This window comes from Solea senegalensis, unplaced genomic scaffold (genome assembly GCF_019176455.1).
Source record: "Solea senegalensis isolate Sse05_10M unplaced genomic scaffold, IFAPA_SoseM_1 scf7180000015816, whole genome shotgun sequence".
Lineage (NCBI taxonomy): Eukaryota > Metazoa > Chordata > Actinopteri > Pleuronectiformes > Soleidae > Solea > Solea senegalensis.
In genome coordinates, this window is record NW_025321465.1 from 35,252 (window position 1) to 61,187 (window position 25,936).

The following is a 25,936-nucleotide window of genomic DNA, read 5'->3' on the forward strand; positions in this document are numbered from 1 at the left end:
TCCATTCAGGGAAAGTCTAATGGACAGTAGCAGCTCTTTCACCCATCTACTGTGAGATGGAGGATGAGGGTGTTTCCAGGTGAGGAGATTAAATCTAACTTTAGAAGAAGACAAAGAAGAGGAAGTCACTATTGTTCATCATAATTTCCAGCAGGCTGAACACCGTCGCTGATGCGTCTCCATTTCCTCCACAGTTACATCAAACATTTAAAATATTAAATAAGTCCATCAAATCTGATGAATAATAACACAACTAATAAAACTGCTACAACAAAAAACTACAACTGACTGAAAAAGAAATGAACTCACTCAAAAGTGTCAGTTCTACAACTGCATTAAACATGAAATGTCATTTTTATTTTAAATGAGATCAGGGAGAGACACAGAGTCGAGCCGCGACTCCAGAGGATCAACAGTTAAGATCACATGTTCACGCGTCATCACCTGCTGCCACACTCTCTCTTAAAGGTCCACGCGCACACACACACACGCGCACACACACACACACACACAGACGTGTTTGACCAGCTGTAAAAAGTGTCAGTAAATGTTGACTGGTCACTAATGTTCTTATGATCACACACAGTTTGTGTTTCAGCACAATGAAAGTTGACGCTGTCCCTTCAAGAGCCTCCTCTTCTTGAAATCTGAGTGACAGGGAAACTCCTGTTCTTCTGCTCACCATTGAAACTCTGACGCCGTTATCAGGAGGTGAAATGGTGCAGCGAGGAAATCAGCTGGACCAAGAAAGATTCTGCTGTTCCATCTGTCTGGATCTACTGAAGGATCCGGTGACTATTCTCTGTGGACACAGCTACTGTATGAAGTGTATTAAAGACCACTGGGACTCAGAGGAGCAGAGGAGGATCTACAGCTGCCCTCAGTGTAGAGAGGCCTTCGCACCGAGGCCTATACTGATGAAAAACATCATGTTAGTAGATTTAGTGGAGGAGCTGAAGAAGACTGGACTCCACGCTGCTCCTGATCATCACTGCTATGCTGGAGCTGAAGATGTGGCCTGTGATATCTGCACTGGCAGGAAACTGAAAGCTCTCAAGTCCTGTTTGGTTTGTTTGGCCTCTTACTGTGAGGAACATCTCCAGCCTCATCATGAGTCACATGCGTTTAAGAAACACAAGCTGGTGGAGCCGTCCAAGAACCCCCAGGAGAACATCTGCCCTCAGCATGATAAGATGATGGACTTGTTCTGCCGCACTGATCAGCAGTGCATGCAGAACAAGCAGAGAGACCTGGATCTGAGTCGAGAAGAAGTCCAGCAGAGACTCAGGGACAGAGACGGAGACGTGAAGGTGCTTCAACAGGAGAGGAAGACTCTTAGTCTCTCTGCTGATGAAGCCGAGAAGAACACAGACAAGAAGTTCACTGAGATGATGCGTGTCCTGCAGAGCAGAAGGTCAAAATATCAAATGAATGGAAGTCATAGGTTCAATTCGCATATTTGGTTTTGGCACAAGTTTTACGCCGGATGCCCTTCCTGACGCAACCCTCTGCATTTATCCGGGCTTGGGATAAATGCGTATGGTGATTCAGATTATAATCCTTAAACACAGCGACTTGTGAACCACAGACTCAGCACACGGCGTTACCTTTGATGCCTGTAAAGAAGTATTTAGCAGTCCATGTCTTGTTTAAAACACACAATTCGGAATGAACTTTTCTTTTGTTTTACGTGGGCCGACATTTTTAGGTGGCCAGGTGTAACTGGCTAGCGTCACCTGTTGCTGTGCAGACAGACGCAGATACATGCGTCCATACATGAGGCTTTTCAAAATAAAAGCAACACAGTTGTATTGCATGCGCAGCATAAATACTTGTTCATCTGTGTTTATGACTGACCGTATGTGGCCCACAGGCCGTAAAATGCCCAGGTCTGATCCACACACTCGTCCACCATCAACGTCCGTCCTCTGAGACACTTTGAGGACGTGACAGCGGCTGTGGCAAAGGTCAGAGGTCAACTGCAGGACGTCGTGACCGAGACGTGGACAGACATCTCCCTGGCTCTGACTGAGGTTTCACTGACAGAACCAGAACCAAAGACCAGAGCTGAATTCCTCAGATATTCACAGGAAATCACACTGGATCCAAACACAGCATACACACGTCTGTTATTATCTGAGGGAAACAGAAAAGTGAGATTTATGAAGAAAGCTCAGTCTTATCCTCATCACACACACAGATTCACTGATGTTTATCAGGTCCTGAGCAAAGAGAGTCTGACTGGACGTTGTTACTGGGAGGTGGAGTGGAAAGGAGGAGCAGTTTATGTTGCAGTGACGTACAAGAACATCACAAGATCAGATTCAGATTTAGACAAAAGTGGATTTGGAAACAATGACAAATCTTGGGCTTTATTTTGTAACCAAAACTGGTGTCAGTTTGGTCACAACTGCTTCTGGACGGACCTCTCAGGTGGTTTGTTCTCCAGAGTGGGCGTTTACCTGGACCACAGAGCAGGTCTTCTGTCCTTCTACAGAGTCTCTGACACCATGACTCTGCTCCACAGAGTCCAGACCACGTTCACTGAGCCTCTCTGTGCTGGAGTTAGTTTTTATGCTTATTCACCTGGAGTCACAGCTGAGTTGTGTAAACTCAAATAAACGTGAGTTCTTTCAGGAGCAGTGACTTTAAACTCTGTGTTTGAACCTTGTGATGATCTTGTGTGAGGAGAACATTTGTTCTTTGCTTTTTGAAATATGTGAGATTTAAGTGAGACAAGTGAGTGTTTCAGCAGATTCAAACATGAACACATCAATAAATAAATCAGGAATGTTTGCATCTTTTTTTAAATCACAATAAAAAGTCACTGATGTTGAGTTGAAATGAATCTGATGAAAAAACAGTAAATGAAGCTTCTGCTTTGTGTTTTCATTCCAGGATCAAACAAGAGTTTCAGCAGATTCAAACATGAATACATACAAATCTGCTCTTTATTGTCATATAGACGCACAATAGATAATATAACCATGACATTGTGAATAAAAAAGTCTAGTTGAAAATGACAATAAATGGAAGAAATTCAACAAATAATAACCCAATTAAAAATAATCCATTCATCTTCTACCGCTTTATCCTCCACATGAGGGCCACAGGGGGGCGCATCAGACCATGTTTTTTTGTTACAGACTTTTTTATTGGAAGCAATTACAAAACAACAGAGCAGAGCAATGTAACAAAACACTTCCATTCCTCAAATGTTCTCACATTGTTACCCCTCCCACATTCCCACCCCATTCAAGGAGAGCAAAACTCTGTCCAATATTGAACATCCAATAGTATCATATCAATACAACATACAACAAATACTCATGGCAAGAAAAGAAAAGGAAAAAAAAATTCATAAAAATAATAAAATAAATTTAAAAGGCTCAGTCATCACAATCAGGCAGAGATGTCAAGCATTCAATATGTTTTAAAAGAGGTTTCCAAGTCCTCTCAAATGAACTTAAGGATCCATTCAGGGAAAACCTAAACCTTTCCAGTCTAATGGACAGTAGCAGCTCTTTCACCCATCTACTGTGAGATGGAGAACGAGGGTGTTTCCAGGTGAGGAGTATAAGACGCCTGGCCAACAGGGTAGTAAATGTAAGAACGTTAGAGGAAATAGGCTGCAAGGGAGCACCAAACAAGGCCAGGAGAGGCTCAGGAGTAATAATAGTACCATATGCCGTGCTAAGAGTTGTGAAGATTTCACACCAGAATGTGGAAAGCCTCGGACACAACCAAAACATATGTGTACGGTCAGCTGGAGATTGTTTGCACCTATTACAAGAGGCACTCACATTGGGGTAAATCCGAGATAACCTCAAATTAGTGTAGTGAACTTTGTGCACAACTTTACACTGTAGGAGGCCGTGTCTTGCACAAATCGAGGAGGAGTGAACCCAGTGTGAATCCAAGTTCTTGTTCCCAGGAAGCACTGGGACCAGACACTGGACTGTCAATAGCAGAACTGATAAGGCTGTAAATACTAGAAGTTAACCCCCTACGTTCAGGATGAAGAGATAATAAGGAGTCCACTAGCGTTTCCGGGGGACGACTAGGGAGTGCCGGGTTCTGGTTCTGAAAAAATGTCTTATTTGAAAGAAACGGAATAGGTGGGAATTCGGTAAGTCAATTTTCTTTGAGAGCTCAGAAAAGGACACCCCCAAATATTTAAATCCATCCATAGCATACTTAAAGGGGAAAAAAGGTTGGGGTATACCTTTAGCCAGAGGGTTCAGGGGGAAAAGTTCGCTCTTGTGGAGATTAAGTTTATAACCTGAATAGGATCCAAATTTATCAAAAATACTGAGAACCACGGGGAGAGAGGCTGGCGGATTGGACATATACAAAAGGAGATCGTCAGCATAAAGTGATAATTTGTGAATCTTCCCAGCTCAGGTGACGCCCTCAAACCTCAAACCCACCCTCCTGACACAGCCAGATAGCTAGAGAGAGAGAGACACACACACATACACACACAGCAAAGTCCAGAGAGTAAATCAGTGATTGTAGCTGCTGCTCCTCTGCTGCCTCCTGTGGTCACTTTGTGTCACTGAGGCCAATCTGAAGGTTAGATTTTAAACTCTGAAGGGTAAGTTTGTGTGTGTGTGTGTGTGTGTGTGGGAGAGTGAGTGGTTTACAAACTTCTGTGTAACAGTGAGATAAAGACGTGACCATGTGACGTAGAGATCACAGACATAAAGTGACTAAATGCTTAAATGAAAGCTGTCAATCACTTTGGTTTAAACTCTTTCACAAAGATATGTAAACACGTTTCTCTGACACTGACGGCAGGAAGTTCAGTGTTTACGTGTGTTTAGTTGAAATTGTCCTCCAGTAACTCAGGTCGTTTATTTAAAGGCCAGATCACATGACTCCAAGCAACCAGACTCCTCCCATTCCTGTGTCAACTGTGAGTGTTTTCTCACAGCGTGACATTTCTGAGTATTTTACACTGCACCGCTCATCGGGGCTCCGCCCACCACACCCGTCATGTACACACACTCTCACGTGTACAGGAGTGACCTGCAGCTGACAGATACTTCCCTATTATATCATTTCATTACACTGTCAAGTGTTTTGTAAAGATAATGGTTTCATGTTATAACGCGATACCGAGATGTAAATGTATGACAAATGATACCCTAGAATACTGAAATTACACAAGTGCATATAATTATGCATTTACACAATAATAATGAACAAAAACAAATATATATATATGTATAAATAAATAAAATAAAATAATAATAAAAATAATAAATAAGGACACAGCCACAATAACAATCAAATCAGGTCATCACTCCCTACATCAATCCGTATACTTCCATTTTCCAGGAAGTTATAAAAAAAATTCCAAATACTCCAAATCCTATCGATTTTGTTTTTTATGATTATGATTATGTAACTTATCTTTTCCAGTGCCAAATAGGAAGTCACTCCGTTTAACCATTCAGAAATGCCACAGACAGTTGGCTTTTTTCATGACCTAGCAATGCACCTTTTAGCCTCGCGAGACTGTTACATTGCTTGGATAGAACATCATTTCTGACTTGAAGATATTTAAAGAAATGTTTTGTCATATTTGAATTTAAGGTCCTCAAATGACATAAATTATTTACCATTGTACAAATCAGATATTTTAGCTAGACCTTTGGAGGACCAGAGTTTAAAACCCAGGTCTGCCCTGCCTGGTAGAAAATCATCATTACCAAAAATAGGTGAGAATTGGGAAAACCATTTCGTCACACCCCAGTAAGAATTGGCATTATGCCAAATCCTTATCGTATTTTTCAAGAAAGGATTTTTGGTATTTTTCAGAAGCTTTTTTGTATCTGCCGAATACATGTACAAATGCAATGGTATAGAGATATTCTGGGAGTCCATTGCAACCCAGGCTGGAGGGTGGTCATTGACAAAATAAAACATACCGGCTGTAATTTGCGCTGCCCAAAAGTACCACAAGAGGTTCGGAAATTGCAGTCCACCTCTGTCATATGGTAAATACAACAAGGAAAGTCTAAGTCTAGGCCGTTTGTTATTCCAGATGAAGTTTGTGAACGTTGTTAAGCAACTTAAAGAAGGAAGGAGCTGGGGAGAGTGGAACTGACTGGGAGAGGTATAAAAATGTACTTAGAATTGACATTTTTAGGATATTAATGCGTCCGATTAAGGATATGGGTAATTTGGTCCATCTATTTATCAATTGTGTGACATTGTCCACAAGGGGGTCATAATTAGCTGAAATAATTTTGTCAATATTAGGGGTAATTTGGACACCTAAATAAGTAAATCCCTGTTTTGACACAGTACATGGTGTAGGGATCAGGGGACTGTTTCTCTCATTAGAAACATTATCACTGATTTACTATTGTATCCTGAAAAGGTATATTTTTTATCCAAAGCGACTTACAATTGAATTGAGTACAATCAGCCAGGGGTGGAACCGAACTTGCGACCATTGCGACTACGATGTCTTTCACACGCAGGGTACCGGTCTTAACCACTGAGCCACTCCACCCCAGTACCAAATGTTCTCAGCAAATTCAGGAGATTAGGTAGTGTTTTCTCCAATCTGGAACTAAATAAAGTGACATCATCCGCGTACAATGAGATACGATGTTCTATGTTTCCGACTTTAATTCCTGTAATGCTAGCATGCCTGCGAATTGCCATGGCAAGTGGCTCAATAGCCAGGACGAAGAGCAAGGGACAGAGGGGGCAGCCCTGTCTTGTCCCTCGATTAAGCCTAAATGGCCTTGATACAAGATCAGTAGTTAGTATTTCAGCTTGTGGGTTGGAGTACAAAAGCTGAACCCATCTGAGAAAATTTACACCCACACCAAATCTTTGCAAGACATCAAAAAGGTATTGCCACTCTCTCCTATCGAAGGCCTTCTCTGCGTCCAGCGACAGAATAGAGTGGTCAGGGAGGCCAGACCTTTTAAACAAAATATTAAGCAACCTTCTCATATTGTGGAAGTCCTGTCTGCCCTGTACAAATCCATTCTGATCCAAATGGACCATTTGAGGTAAGACTGGTTCCAACCTCCTTGCCAGCCTTGGGTTGGTGTCTTTCCAGGCTTCAGCAACAATGAAATTATTGCTGTGTTTAGAGAAGGAGGGAGGGATCCATTATCAAATGATTCCTTGTACATATTAAGTAGGGGCGGTATTAATTTGGATTTAAAAATGTTATATATTTCAATTGGAATTGCATCTGCCCCCCAAGCTGGATATGGCCTCAGATATTTCCCCAATCTCAAGGTTACGGTCCAATGGGTCTAAAAGTTCTTTATCTACAAGGTCGGTTGGGATTTTCAAAAACTTCGGATTCAGTTTCTTTAATTGCTTTTTCAAGTTTCCCCATTTCTAATCGCTGAGATTTATATTTAAAGCTGGTAAAACTTATCATATGACCTCTCAGAAAGGCTTTAAATGCCTCCCACCTCACATATGCAGTTGTCTGGTTAGTGTTGCTTTCAAAATATAAGTCTATTTGTCTTCCAATATACTCTATAAAGCTTGGGTCCCTAAGCCAGATCGATTGTAAGCGCCACCTGTGAGGGGGCGGTACCGTATTTGCAAATTTAATAAGAATCGAGGTTGGAGCGTGATCTGAGATTAGGATGCTATCAAACCAACATTTTGAAATTTTTGTAATCAACTCTGCTGAGACCAGATAATAATCAATTCTAGAAAAGTTCTGATGTCTTCTGGTTGGAGTATTTACTTCTCCATACATCTACCAGATTAAAATCTTTTATGCATTGAAGCAATTCTTTTCTAGTCAAGGGGTGAGAAGTGTTAACACCAGTGGATCTGTCCAATTCTGGTTGTAGTGTACAATTAAAGTCTCCACCTATGATTATTTGGCCAGGCAAAGCCGCTAACATCAAGAAAAGCTGTCTAAAGAAGGATGGATTATCTATATTTGTCCTATATACATTAACCAAATTTACTTTGACTGAAAAAAGTTCACAATCAATAATACGGTACCTGCCAAGTGGGTCTTCAGTGGCACACATATGTTTAAAGGGCACAGTTTTGTGTATAAGAGTTACAACCCTCTTGAGTTAGAGCTAAAAGAGGCTGAAAACACCTGACCAGGCCATCGTCTCCTCACCCTTATTACATCTTCTGAGATCAAATGAGGCCATAGCTGAGAACTGTCACCTCATTAATACCATGTTAGACATATATAAAGTGGCTTCAGAGAAAATAAATAAAATAAAATAAAAAAGAAGTAATTAAAAAAATAACAAAAAAGAAATGTATAAATGAAAACAGAAGGCATGAAAAAAATCCCCACACAAAATCAAAGAAGAAATGAAAAGAGAACAGAGTGTACTTCCCCAACTGAAATACACCCACCCATCCCAAAGTGCAGAGGGTCCAGCGTGGAGTCAAACTTCAAAAGTTTTTCTTGGTGCCATTGGAGCAGTCGTTGTATTAATGAAACTGGAGGTAAATGCACAAGTTAATTAAGACTGCTTAGCTGACCACTCCCCGGAGGAGCTCCGAAACACGACCGCTCAGCACCGCACCATAACCGGAAGCCACTTTACGATTCTTAATAAATGATAAAAGGCTACAGAGAGGGACAGAAGACGCCACAGCAACGTCTTCACTGTCTTCAGAGCAACTTTTACAGAACCTTTGTTCTCATATGTCCATGACTGGAAAGACAAACAACAAACAAGTGTGACATCAACAGGACAGACCTAATGACAAACACAGCCACACATGAAGGAAAAATATTTTCTGCCATGGCCAGATTAACCTTGACGTGTCCTGATTAACCTCGATTTGTCCAGATTAACCTTGACGTGTTCAGATGAACATTGAAGTGTCCGGATTAACCTCAACATGTCCAGATTAACCATGACATGTCCAGATTAACCATGACATGTCCAGATTAACCTTAATTAAAATTGGAATTATATTGGATTTAAATCGACATGTCCAGATTACGGTTGGAATGTCATGTCCAGATTAAAGTTGGAATGTCATGTCCAGATTAAAGTTGGAAGGTCATGTCCAGATTAAAGTCAGAATCGCTAACGTGTTTGCCGTGTGAACAGTCGTCACACCTTTGCTCGTAAACACACTCGTCACCATGTTTCATCCTGGAAGACGAGAGGAGATGACGCGCGATGTGGAAAAAAGTCGACGTGTCCGGATTAACCTCAACATGTCCAGATTAAAATCTACATGTCCAGATTAACCATGACATGTCCAGATTAAAGTCGGTAGGTCATGTCCAGATTAAAGTCGGAAGGTCATGTCCAGATTAAAGTCGGAATGTCATGTCCAGATTAAAGTCGGTAGGTCATGTCCAGATTAAAGTCGGAATCGTAATGATTAGAGACAGATGCTAACGTGTTTGCCGTGTGAACAGTCGTCACACCTTTGCTCGTAAACACACTCGTCACCATGTTTCATCCTGGAAGACGAGAGGAGATGACGCGCGATGTGGTAAAAACCTGAATTCAACATTAAATAAACCACAGTGTATGTTTGAGCTGAACTTGACCAGTGGTGGAACTCACACACACACAGAGTCGTGGACAAACACTCCCAGGGTGACAAAGTGCCTTTGAGCAAGGCGGTGCCACACAGCACACATCCGAGAGTCAGAGCTTTCACAGGATCATGGGTGGAAAGTATTCATAGCCTCGGTAAACAAGGATATTTACTTAATTTAACATTTGTCTAAGTCAGTGCGTCAATAAAAGCAAACGATGACGACTGACCCACCGACAACACTCTGATTTAAAGACGCCGCATTAACAGAGTGGAAGTCAGAGTGCGAGTTCTCAAAAATCTGTAACTCAACAGCAAGTTCACTGAAAGAAACTGAAATAAAACCACGTACGACACATTCAGAAAACTCTTCCTCTGTCTTCTTCTGTGGTGTTTTACTGCAGTGGACGTCAGTGCCTCCTCTTCCTCCTCCTCTTTCATCGACTTCTAAAAACAAAGAAAGAAGACGATTTTCTTTTTGTTGACAGACTAACAAAATAATATATCATACTGTGCAAAAGTATTGCGTGTGTGTGTGTGTGTGTGTGTTCTCCTGCTTTACTGTAAGTGTTTGAATCTAGATCACAGTCAAGTTATATATACTTTACGACACCTAGGGCTGAAACAATTACACATGAATCTATTATTAATTACTATTTTGATAATCATGAATCGTTTGAAAAAAATTTTTAATAATTGAAATCAGTTTATGTCATTTTTCATCTTCTTAAATATGAATATTTTCTACTTTCTGTCATTTTTCAGCTTCTTAAATGTGAATATTTTCTACTTTCTGTCATTTTTCAGCTTCTTAAATGTGAATATTTTCTACTTTCTGTCATTTTTCAGTTTCTTAAATGTGAATATTTTCTACTTTCAGTAATTTTTCAGCTTCTTAAATGTGAATATTTTCTACTTTCTGTCATTTTCAGCTTCTTAAATGTGAATATTTTCTACTTTCTGTCATTTTTCAGCTTCTTAAATGTGAATATTTTCTACTTTCTGTCATTTTTCAGCTTCTTAAATGTGAATTCTTAAACGTGAATATTTTCTACTTTCTGTCATTTTTCAGCTTCTTATGTGAATATTTTCTACTTTCTGTCATTTTTCTTAAATCTGAAGCTTCTTAAATTTTCTACTTTCTGTCATTTTTCAGCTCCTTAAATATGAATATTTTCTACTCTCTGTGATTTCTCGGCTTCTTAAACGTGAATATTTTCTACTTTCTGTAAATGTGAATATTTTCTACTTTCTGTCATTTTCAGCTTCTTAGAAATATGAATATTTTCTCATTTCTGTCATTTTCAACTTCTTAAATGTGAATATTTTCTCATTTTCTTTTGATTTTCAGCTTCTTAAATGTATTTTCTGTTTTTCTTTTCTGATTTTTTCAACTTTCTTAAATGTGAATTCTACTTTTTTAATTTATTTTTCATTAAATGTGAATAATTTCTACTTTCTGACATTTTTCATACTTAAATGTGAATATTTATTTTCTTTCAGTTTTTTTTCATTAAATTGAATATGTTTTCTTTACTTTTTTCAAGGTTCAGCTTCTTTGTCATTTCAATAAATGTGAATATTTTCTATTTTCTGTCCTCCACTTAAATGTGAATATTTTCTACTTTCTGTCATTTTTCAGCTTCTTAAATGTGAATATTTTCTACTTTCTGTCATTTTTCAGCTTCTTAAATGTAAATATTTTCTACTTTTTGTAATTTTCAGCTTCTTAATATTTTCTACTTTCTTTGATTTCAGCTTCTTAAATGTGAATATTTTCTAATTTCTTTGATTTTTCAGCTTCTTAAATGTAAATATTTTCTAATTTCTTTGATTTTTCAGCTTCTTAAATGTAAATATTTTCTAATTTCTTTGATTTTTCAGCTTCTTAAATGTAAATATTTTCTGGTTTCTTTGCTCCATAAAAACAAAGGAATTATTCAATCGTTTTGTTTGTGGACAAAAACAAAATGTTTGAGAACCCTGATCACAGCTGAACACAATAATAGCAGCAATCATTTCATTTATGACACATGGAGAAATGAACAAATTAAACTTTGTCCTTAAAACAAACCAGTGTGTGTGTGTGTGTGTGTCATAGATCTGTTCTAAATGTCCACGTCTGGTACAAACGTAACGCGGTGAAAAACAAACAAACGTGTTGATATTGACAGTGAATGGTTTAGAACACCTGAGTTGGTGAGTGGCCACACCCTCCACTCAGTGGCCACACCCTCCACTCTGTCAGCTGTGCTCATGCAGACACACTATGGCACATTGTTCACATGTAAACAGAACGTTGTGTTGCTCTAAGGAGGAGAAAGTTTTTGTTGGACTTGTGTTGATGACTCAGCTCCTTCAGTTCAGGATGTGGATCCTGTCGAGCATCTTTAATTAAAAATGAAATCACCTCACTCTGTTTCACTGTTTCTGTTCATGTGTTCATGAAGGCATGAGCCATGACCCATGAGACATAAGCCAGAAAACTGAAATAAAAATATATTATTAAACAATATTTAATAAATAAGTGAATGAAAGTTGACTTGAGGACATCATGAGTTCATGCAGCCATCACATGTTAATTAACTGAGCCGTCAACACTTATAGCCCAAACTGTTCCTTTAACATGAGAGAGGAGCTCAGGAAACACAAGGAAGAACTGATTTTATCCACTTTAATAAAAGACTTCCACGTCACATGATCACGTCTTTATCTCACTGTCAGACAGACTTTTCCAACAGGAAACTGAAGTTTGTAAACCACTCACTCTCCCACACCAAAGCCCACAGAGAAAACCAGGGATTCTAACATCACACACACACACACACACACACACAGGAGTTGTTGATCCACTGCTGCCTCCATCATTATTTTGTCACTTCAGTGTTTGAAATCCTTCACTAAGATTGACTTCAAGTGACCACACGAGGCAGCAGAGGACCAGCAGCTCCTGTGTCCCCGCAGCTAAAATCACTGATTTTCTTTATGGACTTTGGTGTGAGAGAGTGAGTGGTTTACAAACTTAACCAAACAATAACTAACGACCAGCCTATGACTGGTCAGAGAGCGTCGTCACTGAAGAGTCATGAGCGTGAAGTCAAAGCAACAACGTCTGTAGATCAAAGTGAAAAAGGCTTAAAAACATTGTCCTCATGTGAGAGTGGTGGAGTCTGCACCATCGACACCACATTCACTGGGATTTCACTTCAGTGACTGAACCATTCTGTGATTCACTGCTTTACACCTCAGACGAGCTGCTGATTTATTATGAATGTGTGTCAAAAACACAGGTATTTGATGGTAAATGATAAGAACATTCAGTGTTTCCTCAGTTTACAGGTGAACAATCGTCTCAGAGCCACGATGGAGGGAATGACTTTATTTACTGAGACAACAAACACTAACCTTTTGTGCCGTGTTGGATATTTATGTAAAGGATGAGTGGCTACTGGACACGCCCTCTCTCCCTCTGTGGCCCCGCCTTCACTGACACCTTATAAAAGCCGCTGTGGTCCAGGTGAGTCCTCTCAAACAGGTGAAGTCCTCCGGACCAACATGGGGACAACAGGATTCTGGAGCTCGCTGTGGCTCGTGTACCTGACGCTGCTGGTCGGCTCACTCTCTCAGGAAGGTGAGTGATGAGTGAGAGGGTGAGGGTGAGTGATGAGTGAGAGGGTGAGGGTGAGAGTGAGAGTGAGTGATGTCCCCACAGGTGTGAGGGTGAGAGTGAGAGTGAGTGAGAGGGCAGTGTATCTGTGAGTTGAAACGTGGGCTTGTTTCTCTTGTTTGTCAGTTAAATATGCAGAGCAGTGACGGCACATGTTGTTTTATTTAAATGACTTTTTTTTTTCCATAAACGTAAAGTCAAGTCAAGTGAAGTCAGAGCCTGAGCTGAGAGAGAAACATGCATTTCTGCTCTTAATGACTGTTTATTAAATGATGAGGGTCACAGGGGGCGCTGTGCGATGGGCGGGGTCACACAGAGACAACCATTCACTCTCACTCCTATGCTCAATTTAGAGTGGGAGGAGGAAGAACACACACACACACACACACACGGAGAGAACATGTGACCTCCATGCAGAAAGGTCTGTGTTCTGACCGGGGCTCAAAACAAAGAGCACTAACCACTACACCACCGTGTGGAAGGTTCCTGTGCATCTGGAAGAGAAAAAACAAATAAACAAATAAATAAATTTTTTAATCTTTTGTAACTCAACAAACAGTAAAGAATAATCACATTTGTAACAAATAAAGAAGAAAGCCACAGAAAGCGACACCTGATCCCGACTGACATCGTCTTCAATATCCCACATGAACCAGTGACCTGCTGACTGTGAGGCAACAGTGCTCACCACCGAGCAATCGCGTGGCCCATCCATTGTTTTTAGATACACAAAACCTTGGTTTTATAAGAACAAGGAACAGTCATTTGATTTGCTGATTTTCCCAGCACAATATAACATAAATGGTATATACAGTATATGTGTATATATATATATATATATATAAGAATATATAGAGGGTATATAGAGGGTCTTATATCCTTCTCTTCAGCACAACCTTGATGATCTGATGAAATGAATGAAACACTTGTTTTTATGAACAAAAATAGTTGAAAACGCTGGATTTTTGTGACGATTTACAAATGGGACATAAAGTGAATCCCAACTTTGACTCATAAGAACACACAAGACCAACAAATGCTGAATATGTGACACAAGTCCTTATATGGACGTCCTGGTGTGTGTGTGTGTGTGTGTGTGTGTGTTTACCGAGGGTTGCATTGAGGAACAGATCGGTGATCCATGGACCTCACGCTCCGTCTGACTTTTGCTTTCTTTCCGTTGATTTTTCTGAAAAAGAATCTCACATTGGTCACGTGTGCACGACATGGGGTCACAATCACTACAAGAGCTTTGACGGAAACTTCTACCAACTGGCCTCGTCCTGCAACCACTTGATGGCCACAAGGTGCAGGAGCGAGAACGAGAACGAGAACGAGTACTTCAACATCCAGATGAGGCGGAAGGTCGTCGACGGCGTCCCCACCATCGACAAGATCACCATGATGATGGAGGCCACTGTGGTGGAGATCTCCAGCAGTGGTGTGGTCGTCGACGGCAAAGAGTGAGTACACACACACACACACACACACACACACACAGGTTTAGTTAGTTGGTGAGTCAGCTCAAGTAACAGCTGTGACCTGTGGAGGGCAGCATTGCACCCGTGATTTTAAGACGATAAAATGTCAGGATTATTACTCTTGTATTCTATCACTATTACGACTGACAGAAATATTTAAGCACAAATGATATAAAACAAAGTGATATTACAAATAAAAACATTTTGGATGAGGTTTGACTTGTTTTTAATCTCTGCCCCGCCTCTGCCCCGCCTCTGCCCCGCCTCTGCCCCGCCTCTGCCCCGCTGCAGAGTGTCTACACCGGTCAACACCTTCGGGGTGACTGTGAGGTCCACCCCCACCAGTATCACTGTGGACGCCAAGTTGGGCATCACAGTGATCTGGAACACGGACGACTCCCTGGACGTATGGAACACACACACACACACACACACACACACACACACACACACACACACAGAGAAAGTTAACAAAGTTAACACAAAGAACACACAGTAACCACACACTCACACCAGGATGTGACATTGTGACATGCGTGCTCATACAAAGAAACATTTCCAGCCTCAGGACGTTTCTTGTCCTGTTTTGTTTTGTTGATAAGAACAAATCTTATCTTCATTACAGTTCCAGTAAAATCCACATACGGAACAAAAGCTTTTTATTCAACAGAGCAGGACCATTAGTGTCATATCTGTCCAGATTTACTGCAGTAATTCCAGCATTATTTACTAAAGACCTTTAACTCGCACACAGATGCTGATAAAAAAGCACTCACTTGTGGTGAAACAAATGAAATTAAAACTTGGTTTTTTTCAGTCGTCACAATAAATAAACCCTCTCATGATCATCATGAGGATTTATTTCGATTTTATGGCTAGAGATCGTTCACTTCCCATATTCTTCATATTATTCATGTGTTTAGGATTCACAGTCCTGAGCAGCTGACGCCACAGACGCTCTAGGACGAGGAAAACCAATAAAAACTAAAGTAAAACTAAAGTAAAACTAAAGTAAAACTAAAGTAAAACTAAAGTAAAACTAAAGTAAAACTAAAGTAAAACTAAAGTAAAACTAAAGTAAAACTAAAGTAAAACTAAAGTAAAACTAAAGTAAAACTAAAGTAAAACTTAAGTAAAACTAAAGTAAAACTAACGTAAAACTAAAGTAAAACTAAAGTAAAACTAAAGTTAAACTAAAAAGTAAAACTAACGTAAAACTAAAGTAAAACTAAGTAGTAGCGTAAAAGCTAAAGTAAAAACTAAAGAAATGAAACTAACGTAAAGCTAAAGTAAAACTAACGTAAACTAAAGTAAAACTAAAGTAAAACTAGCGTAAAACTAAAAGTAAAACTAAATAAACTAAAGTAAAACTAAAATTAAAACTAACATCAAAAAACTAAAAGTAAAAAACTAAAAGTAAAAACTAAAAGTAAAACTAGCATTAAAACTAAAAGTAAAAACTAAAAATAAAACTAAAAGTAAAAACTTAAAAGTAAACTAAAAAGTAAAACTAACGTAAACTAAAAAGTAAAACTAAAAAGTAAAATAGCATTAGCTAAATTAAAAACCAAAGTAAAACTAGTAAAGCTAAGAAATTAAAACTAGCAGTAAAACTAAAAAATTAAAACTAAGTAAACTAAAGAGTAAAACTATAAAGTAAAACTAAAAATTAAAACTAGCGTAAAACTAAAAGTAAAACTAAAGTAAAACTAGCGATAAAACTAAAGTAAAACTAAAGTAAAACTAGCGTAAAACAAAAATTAAAACTAAAGTAAAACTAAAAATTAAACTAGCATTAAAACTAAAAGTAAAACTAAAAAGTAAAACTTAAGTAAAAACAAAGTAAAAACTAAAAAAGTAAAACTAGTAAAACTAAAAAGTAAAACTAAAAATTAAAACTAAAAATGAAATAGCATTAAAACTAAAAATTAAGAGCAAAAATTACAAAACTAAAAGTAAAACTTAAGTAAAACTAAAAATTAAAACTAACATTAAAACTAAAAATTAAAAACTAAGAGTAAAACTTAAGTAAAACTTAGAGAGTAAAACTAAAGAGGCAAAACTAGCATTAAAGCCCCCAAAGTAAAATAAAAAATTAAAACTAAAAATTAAAACTAAAGAGTAAAACTAGCATTAAAACTAAGTAAAACTAAAGTAAAACTAAAGTAAAACTAAAGTAAAACTAACGTAAAACTAAAGTAAAACTAAAGTAAAACTAAAGTAAAACTAAAGTAAAACTAAAGTAAAACTAAAGTAAAACTTAAGTAAAACTAAAGTAAAACTAGCAAACCCACGTGTAGCTTTCAATTAAAAACTTTATTTTTGAGATCAATAAAGGTGTTTTACATCCGATGTCATGTGATACTGCAAAGTATGAACGACGTAAGATCCAAATATTGCTTTATCTATTTCAAAGTGGCTTATTTTTCATTTCAAGAATCAAACAATCGAAGGTCGTTATGTTTTCTCTTTGTAGCTCTTACGTTTCATAAATGCGAGAAACTATCGTTGTTTGTGATATTATCTTTATTTTGAGGGTCAAAAAGAGGAAGAGTTAAGAGTCTAAGAGGACGCCACTTTTGACCATTCACTCATTCACACTCATTCACACTCATTCACACCAGCTGAGTGTATGTTTGTGGTGTTTTCCCAGATTGAAATCGATGAAAAATACAAGGGCCAGGTGTGTGGACTCTGTGGAAACTTTGACGAAAACAGCGGCAACGACTTCAACATCGAAGGTAAGACCCTGGTTTTGTCTTTCGTGTGTCGTCCATGTTGGAGGACAGACACAAAGACAGAGGACAAACATAACAGGAAACATCATTTATGATCAATCACTTCTTCTTCTACGGGACTCAGCGCAGAGCTTAGCGTCACCATATTTAACAAGATTTGACAAGTTTTCATTGAATTGTGGAAAACAAATATTCCACTGTAAAGAGAGTAGTTTTAGTTTATGTAATTATTATAAACTAAACTTTACACACTTATCTAAGCATTAACTTTGTAATAAATAATGAAAATAAGGGAAATATTGTCCTCTGTGAGACGGCGTCTTTGGACGGTTTTGATTGGTTTTTTTGGAGCGACGTTCCGGACATTATGGTGTGGATCTTCCCCGGCTTCACCTCAGTCAGGGTAGATTTCCCTAAAATTCCTTAAGAATTGAATTGAACTGTAAATTCAAGAGTGCAAACCCACGCAGAGCTGCCATCAGTGGCAAAATAACAAATATCACTTTAAAGAACTGACGACGGCTGATTTCACAGCTGTCAGCCTTTTTTATTTAGAAGAATTGTGAGTTGTGTGGGCTTGACTGTCTCATGTCTCACAGTGGACAGGAAGAAAAGCAACAATGTCCAACTTTAGAAGTTAAAAAGACGTAAAAATCCTGAAAACATGCTCCAAAACTTAGCAAAGCAAATGTGTAAAATGTCAGTATTGACTCAGACTGTCAACACTGTTGTGAACGTGTCTCGTAGCGTCCCATATTATCTAAGCTAACACATTAAACTCATTCTCTGCGTGACGAGCTGTTTGTTGTCGAAGGAAAAACCTGCCGGCAACTTTGACCTGAGGCAAAAAACAAAAGCACAATTCATCTTCTTGAAATGAGTCACACTTGAGTCTCTTTTCATCACTCAGTTCTAACTCCACTTAGTTTAGTGTCAGTCTTGTGGTTTTCCATGACTTCATAGCTCCTCCTCTGAGTGGGCGGAGTCAGCACCTCACTGTGGTGACGTGCTTTTCTCGAGTGACTTGTAAAGCAGTAGTTTTGGGTGGTTCAGTCACTGAAGTGAAATCCCAGTGAACGTGGTGACGATGGAGCCGTCTCTGAACCCACCACTCACAGATGAACGCACAGTTGGACGTTGTTGCTTTGACCAATCAGAGGCCGCCAGTCTGATGATGTCACAGTTTAGTATCAGCTGAACCTCATCAGAGCAGGAAGTAGAAACACAGCAGGTTCTATGACTGATGGAGGACGAGTGGAGTCCATGGGTGCTAAAACAAACGCTAACGCTGGTGTGACTGACTCTCTGTGCTGCAGATATCCCTCTGTCACTCGAAGCCTTTGCCGAGTCCAACAAGGTGAACAATCCGACCGAGTTGTGCGAATTGCCTGATGTCCAGGACATGGAAGAATGCGGGGACGTGGTACGTAGCGACGACAGAATCCTCGTGTTTTGGTGACTTTTGGGCCGACTGAGATAAGAAAAAAGAAAAGAATCTCATGGATTGGCTTCTCGAGGCCTCACAAAATGGTGTGATAGAAAACTGCACATATTTCCTCACTCTTTCTTAACTTTACTCGCTCATTGTTCTGCACGGACTCTCACGTCAGTGGCGGTGGACAGTAATGATGTCTCCACGTTTGTCCTGCATGGACCTCGTATTTCTGAAATCAATTCATCAGTTTAATTTTTCAGCTTCTTAAATGTAAATATTTTTTGCTTTCTTTGCTCCATAAAACAAAGAAATCATTCAAACGGAACCATTTCGATTTGTACTTGACTAATCCAGAAACGAATCCACAGATTGAGTTTCAGCTCTGGATTCTGTCGGGCTCCATGACAGAGCATCTTAATCAATCTTTCTCTTTCGTCTGTTTTCAGACTTTCTGTGAAGAGGTTTTCAACCATACAGCGTTCGACAGCTGCAAAGAGCTTCTGGATTTGCCGTCCTTCGGTAAAGCCTGTATGTCCGACATGTGTCACGCCGTCAACGGCAGCAAAAATGTCCTCTGCCAGACCCTGTCAGAGTTCTCCCGACAGTGCATCCACGGTGGCGGCTCGCCACAACAGTGGAGGACTGAAGACTTTTGCAGTGAGTGCTTCTGTTGTTTTTCTCCAGTTTAGCAGCTGCTGCTGCTGCTGCTGCTGCTGCTGCTGCTGCTGCTGCTGCTCACTCTCATCACCCTGTTTGTCCCCACAGAGAAGGAGTGTCCGTCAAACTTGCAGTTCATGGAGTGCACAAGCTCATGTCCTGACAGCTGCACCACACCTCAGGCCAGCCAGACGTGTGACAACCACTGCCACGACGGCTGTGGCTGCCCTGACGGTAAACACACAACACAACACAACATGTTTGACCACATACGTCAACACTTTCTGCTCCTGAATGTGGATCAGCGTCGGTACAGAAAACGACCTGTACCATCAGAGCTGATAGACAACACCTCACCTTCACTCTCCCACACACACACACACACACACACAATCTGAGCCAGGAACCACGACCGTGCAGCTGATGGTCTTCCCTCTCCTCCTCAGGAATGGTCATCGATGACATCACAAACAGTGGCTGTATTAAAGTGTCAGCGTGTCCGTGTCAGCACCAGAACAAATTCTACCAATCTGGAGACAGCTACAAAATCAACTGCAGATCCTGGTAAGACTAAACCTTTCAAAGACGAGCACAGGTGTTTTAAAGTGATGCTGACTCACTGTCAGCGCCCCCTGCTGCTCAAAGATAGGCAATCAGTGATGAATCAGTGATGAATCAGTGATGAATCAGTGATGAATCTGTGATGAATCCGTGATGAATCCATGATGAAGAGGCTCTGTGTGTGTCAGTTTGTGTGTTGGTGGTCAGTGGAAGTGTGTCGAGAACGACTGCCCAGGACGATGCTCTTTGGACGGAGGATCTCACGTCAACACCTTTGATGGAAAGAGTTACACCTTCCACGGAGACTGCTCCTACATTATGGCAAAGGTGAACACAGACACACAGACACACACACACACACACACAGACACACACACACACACACAGACACACACAGACACACAGACACACAGGCACAGAACACAGACACACACAGACACAGACACAGACACACACACACACACAGACACACACACACACACACAGACACACAGACACACACACACAGACACACAGGCACAGACACACAGGCACAGAGACACAGACACACACAGACACAGACACACACAGACACACACACACACACACAGACACACAGGCACAGAGACACAGACACACACAGACACAGACACACACAGACACACGACACACACACACACACACACACACACACGCACAGACACACTTCTTAATATGATTGTCCCAACTGTCTGTTACAGGGAGACAATGGTACGTTCACTGTGATCGTGGAACTGGTCAAGTGTTCTCTGAGTGACAGCAGCACCTGCCTCAAGTCTGTGACTCTGTTCTTGAGACACAAAACTGTGGTAAGCACCAAACACACACACACACACGCACACACACACGCGTGTGCACCCTTGCATTCATGTAACAGTTGAGGGTTTATGAAGTGTGGTCATATGACATAAAGACACACACCCAGTGGTGTCAATCACCTAACCACCAAACCTCAGAGAACTGCTGGTCCTCTGCTGCCTCGTGTGGTCACTTTGTGTCACTGAGTCTAAATGTTTCAAATGCCAAATTCATTAAAACCAGACATTTGAACTTTGTGATGAGGCAGTGTGTGTGTGTGTGTGTGTGTGTGTGTGGTTTACAGCAAACACATTCTGGAGGACAGAGATTGAATAGTTTTTTTATGACTAGGCAATAAAACATCTTGTGTTCTTGTGAAAACCACAGCACAAACAAATACATGTGTCTTTTCTTCTAATCGACAGACTGTTAAAGTTACGTCCAATAAGGTGTTTGTGAACAGCATTCTCTCACAGCTGCCACTGTACATCGGTACGTTTCTACACATTTAAACACATTTAAACACATCAGGTTACTGTGATAATGAAATCGGAATGGTTTTTGAACGACTGCAGCGGAGGTGAACATCTTCAAGCCATCGTCCACACACATGGTCATCAGCACCAAGGTGGGCATTCAAATGATGATCCAGCTGTTGCCCAAGATGCAGGTCGTCCTCACAGCTGATTCTTCACTCAGCGGAACCACCAAGGGTGCGCTTTCACATGATATGATTTTATACTGTAACTCACTGTCTAACGGTTTGTGAGGATCGTACACATGTTAATATCCGAGTCCTCCCGTGTGACAGGACTGTGCGGGAACTTCAACAACAAAGAGATAGATGACTTCAGGGTGAGCAGTGGACTGGTGGAGGGAACCACCTCAGCTTTTGTCAACACACTGAAAAACGAAGGCAAATGCCCCGACATCCAAACTCGCCTGGTCCACCCGTGCTCCCAGGGCATCAACAAAGGTACAGCGCTCTCGCTTCACTCTTCCTAATGTACACATTACATATGAGTTGATCTGACATTTATCTGCGTGTCTGTGTCTCAGAGAGTTACGCCAGATACTGGTGCTCCAAACTGACGGAGCCCACAGGAAAGTTTGCTCCGTGCCACGACTTCATCAGCCCCTCCTCCTACTTTGATGTAAGTCGCACACACGACACAATCATCACATAATCGATCGATTCTTTGAAGCGCTGTATCCACATGGAAATATTGTTGTTAAGCCTCCAACCACTAGGTGGCAGCAGACGTTCTTCCACTTCTCTCATTCAGCACTTTATTACAGTGCTTCACGACAAATCGTGTTCAGTGTTATTTCAACGCTCAAGTTGAAACTTTCAAACTTGACCTTGAAAAATCACGCGATGGCCAATCAGTGCTGAGATTCTCCGGCCGACGTCGCATACTCGCCAGCGTGCAGACGCTGTACGACACTTTATCTGAGGTGGAAACGTCTGCAGAGAAGAAACCGTCGAAACAACCGCCGAGAGCCGGACACGACGACTGTCAGCGCTCACTTTAGGAGCTGTGTGTGGACGAGAGAAAGCTTCCAGCGAGACTTTCACACGAGCCGAAAGTCGTCGTGTCCGACTCCATATCGTTGTTGCTTCTTCTCTGCAGATGTTTCCACATCAGAGGTGGTGAATAGAAATCACGGTTAGTTCTTCTTCTTCTTACTGAAACCATCGCGTCACAAAATGTAGAAAATGATTCCTCTTCTCAGTTTAGTTCTGAAACTGATCTCTGAACTGACAAAGAGGAACCATGTGTTACTGTTGACAGCGTAAAAATGTACGCAGAAGACAGATTTCCCTCTCAATAGAACAAAGTCAAGATAAAACACGATGTCTCCCCATAGAACTGCTTGTACGACACCTGTGACTGTGATCAAAGTGAGACCTGCATGTGTGCCGCGGTCTCCGCGTACGTCTTGGCGTGTTCGGAGGCGGGAGTCCACCTGACCGGCTGGAGGTCGACCGTCTGTGGTGAGCACAACGCCGAGGACAAACAAACATATGACTTACAGCCATGAGGTTATTTAAAACATTGGCACATACGGTCTTTGTTTTACAGGTATTTCCCTAGAGCTGTGAAACAGAGCAAAGAGTCTTTAACGCAGCTTTTTCAAACATCCTAGTGTTACTTTGCATTTGTCTTTGCACACAGAAATGAAATAATTCCACAAAAAAACAAAAACCACCAGGCTGAAAATGAGTAGTGAGGGTTATCTCCCAATTCACACACGGCATAAAATCTCCAGCAAAGGTTCGAGTTGTTGTCACGAGAGAAAGCGTCAGAAACAAAAGCAGGAGAAGGACGAACAAAGTTATCACAGTGTGTCTAGCGCTGGTCAATATATGGATATTATCTCCGTGACACTAAATATAGATCGACATAAAAAAGGAACTGGTTTTCAGCCCAATTATTTGTGTTATCGCAGAACATGACCATATTTACCTCATGACAAAAGGGGAGGTCGAAAGTGTGGCTCCATTTCAACAAAATTAATACTAATATAGTGTCCAATATTTGTAAAATACATATCGCCACTAAAGAGATCCTTCATGAAAATGACTTATTTATTCTTTTAATCTAAATAAACTGCACTGAGTGTAAAAATGCCAAAGCTGAAAAATAAAAACTCTTTTTAGAACCGTTATTATAAAACTGGTATAGAAAAAAAAAGTATCGCTCAGGAACCGGTATCAAAGTGAAGGTATCGGTATTGGTCCGGGTATCAAAAATGTTTGATTGATACCCGGCCCTACTAGTAACACACGTAAAGATCCTTCATGTAAAGAAATAAAGCAGCTTTATTTATTTATCTGAAATAAAAGGTAATAAGTGTATTTTAAGATCATAAACAGTAGATTATAGTGTATCTACAGTCTACTGTCCCTGACCCAGTTTGACCCAGTCTTTGGGAACCACTGACCCACATGACAGTAACAAGAACTCTTCTCTCTTTGCAGAAAAGTTCAAGAACTGTTCAGAGGGACTGGTGTACAGCTACGACATGACGAGCTGCAAACGGACCTGCCAATCCCTGAGTCAGCCCGACTACACCTGCATGGTCAACCACCCCAGAGTGGACGGCTGTGGCTGCCCCGACGGAAAGTACTTAAACGATGAAGGGAAGTGTGTGCTCAAGAGCATTTGTCCCTGCTACGATAAAGACACAACTATATCTCCTGGAGGGACTCACAAAGTGGACAACAACACATGGTGAGTGATTCATCACGAGTCTACAGCCCTGAAACCAGAGCTGCAAAGTGGCGGAAAATCCTCCACAATCCTCCCAGAAGGGAATATTCATTGGAAATACTCTTCAGATTTGTCACATACAACATACAACACGGAACCATGACCACTCTTACTCTTGTTCTCACAGCATCTGCAATCAAGGAGTTCTCAGCTGCACTGGGGGACCTCTATGTAAGTTATTCATAAACATGGTCCACATGGTGTCACCATTCATTTACAACGTACCACACAGATGAAAGATATGAATGTAACAAGAACCAGGCATCAGCTTTGACTTCATACTGTTCTGTTTCTTCTTGCAGCTTCATGCTACGACCCAATGATTTACTTAAACTGCTCTGAACCTGAGGACACTGGGGTCGAGTGTCAGAGGAGCTGCAGCACTCTGGACATGGAGTGTGTGAGTACAGCTCGACACACACATTTGCCTTGGTTACATTTTACTGTTAAAAACTGGTCTGAAGGACCTTTGACCCTCGGTAAATGGTGGGTTACATGTACGGTGGTGTGGGTCTGACTTGCTTCTGTCTGTGTGTGTGTGTGTGTGTTCAGCTCAGTCAAGGCTGTGCTCCAGGCTGCATGTGCCCTGACGGTACGGTGCTGGACGGTAAAGGTGGATGTATCAAAGAGAGCGACTGTCCGTGTGTCCACAACGGAAAGGCCTACCATCCAGGAGAGACGCTGACTGTGGACTGCAACACCTGGTGTGTTTCACATACACGGACATACGTTACATACATAGGGCTGAATATTGCTATGACGATATCACTCACCGTAAGTGAAGAGATGAGGGGCGGGACTGGTTCCCCACGCAGTCATTTTAGACTTTATTTTATGAAGCCGTTAACAACACATTTGTGCCGAGTCATTTCAAAGACACAATTCTCCAACTGTGTAACAAATACTCACTCATTCATTCATACATTCATCTCGTCCATAGATTTCTGTAGAAATGCTCCGTGCAGCTCTAATAACTACAACAACAAAAATGATGCAGAGGGAATTCAAACATAAATTTAGAGACCGTTCACCAGAGCAGAGATTTATATCGTGAAGTAAAAAATAATGATGATTTCTTCTAACGTGACACCTGGTGTTTGTTTGTCTCCACAGCTCCTGCAAAAACAGGAAGTTCACCTGCACTGACAACGTTTGTGATTCTGTTTGTGGAATCTATGGCGACGGTCACTACATCACATTTGACGACAAGAGGTTCGACTTCAACGGAGAGTGTGACTACACACTGGTGCAGGTAATGTGACATCGTCATCATCGTCATCATTATGAATCAAGTTCTGTCGGCTTCTCCCTTTAGTGGATCATCTGCCTCCATCTTGTCCTCTCTCGTCCTCATGAACCTTCTCTGTGGTCTTCCTTTTTTCCTTCAACATCATCAACTACCTCTCCTCTGCACGGGACCAAATCTTCTCAACCTTCATTCTCTGACTTTATCTTCAAATCAATCACCATCATCACCATATATATATGTATATGTACACATATACATGGGTGTATAATTTCTTGCAAAAAAGATAACTTTCTAGGAACAAAATTTATTTCAGTTCTATTTTTCCAAAAAAAAATCCTGCTGTTTTCCCACAAATTATTGAGTTAAACTTTCGTCTGAGATATTTTTCTCAACTTCTGTGCCACTGTCAATACAAGCTTCCCTTTTCAGACCAAAAGAATCCATTTTATTATACAGTGATATAATACACTGAATGGTTGTTGTACCTTAAACAATGACGTATTTGTGCTTCACTCAGGACTTC

General features: G+C 40.6%; 2 protein-coding genes and 1 long non-coding RNA gene across 3 annotated transcripts; 2 read left to right on the forward strand and 1 right to left on the reverse strand.

The window, feature by feature from the left end:
- The first annotated feature begins 716 nt into the window (after nt 1-716).
- LOC122762600 (E3 ubiquitin/ISG15 ligase TRIM25-like) lies at nt 717-2,621 on the forward strand. The gene is made up of 2 exons (XM_044017782.1): nt 717-1,414; nt 2,150-2,621. Exons 1-2 carry the CDS (start codon nt 717-719, stop codon nt 2,619-2,621), a joined length of 1,170 nt encoding a protein of 389 aa, XP_043873717.1.
- Nucleotides 2,622-3,392: 771 nt separating this feature from the next.
- LOC122762598 lies at nt 3,393-14,532 on the reverse strand. Its single transcript, XR_006358741.1, has 5 exons — nt 14,468-14,532; nt 14,307-14,387; nt 13,660-13,692; nt 9,884-9,978; nt 3,393-4,451 (listed from the first exon to the last, which is right to left on the reverse strand). It is a non-coding gene; the product is annotated as an uncharacterized LOC122762598 (long non-coding RNA).
- Nucleotides 13,078-25,456, forward strand: LOC122762596 (mucin-5B-like). Its single transcript, XM_044017778.1, has 20 exons — nt 13,078-13,162; nt 14,397-14,661; nt 14,971-15,085; nt 17,333-17,420; nt 18,734-18,840; nt 19,299-19,509; nt 19,618-19,743; nt 19,956-20,073; nt 20,259-20,397; nt 20,790-20,897; nt 21,312-21,378; nt 21,462-21,599; nt 21,698-21,862; nt 21,946-22,040; nt 22,759-22,885; nt 23,873-24,125; nt 24,292-24,335; nt 24,467-24,564; nt 24,717-24,868; nt 25,278-25,456. The coding sequence occupies exons 1-20, from the start codon at nt 13,087-13,089 to the stop codon at nt 25,423-25,425; spliced, it is 2,640 nt and encodes an 879-aa protein (XP_043873713.1). The 5' UTR covers nt 13,078-13,086; the 3' UTR covers nt 25,426-25,456.
- Nucleotides 25,457-25,936: the final 480 nt, after the last annotated feature.

Excerpts from the sequence above, each read along its gene's own strand:
- LOC122762596 (XM_044017778.1), top strand. The coding sequence starts at position 13,087 with ATGGGGACAACAGGATTCTGGAGCTCGCTGTGGCTCGTGTACCTGACG. Across the intron at positions 21,600-21,697 it reads ACTCAGCGGAACCACCAAGG|GACTGTGCGGGAACTTCAAC; the intron begins GTGCGCTTTCAC and ends CCCGTGTGACAG. Across the intron at positions 24,336-24,466 it reads CTGCACTGGGGGACCTCTAT|CTTCATGCTACGACCCAATG; the intron begins GTAAGTTATTCA and ends TTCTTCTTGCAG.
- LOC122762600 (XM_044017782.1), top strand. The coding sequence starts at position 717 with ATGGTGCAGCGAGGAAATCAGCTGGACCAAGAAAGATTCTGCTGTTCC. Across the intron at positions 1,415-2,149 it reads CGTGTCCTGCAGAGCAGAAG|AAAAGTGAGATTTATGAAGA; the intron begins GTCAAAATATCA and ends TGAGGGAAACAG.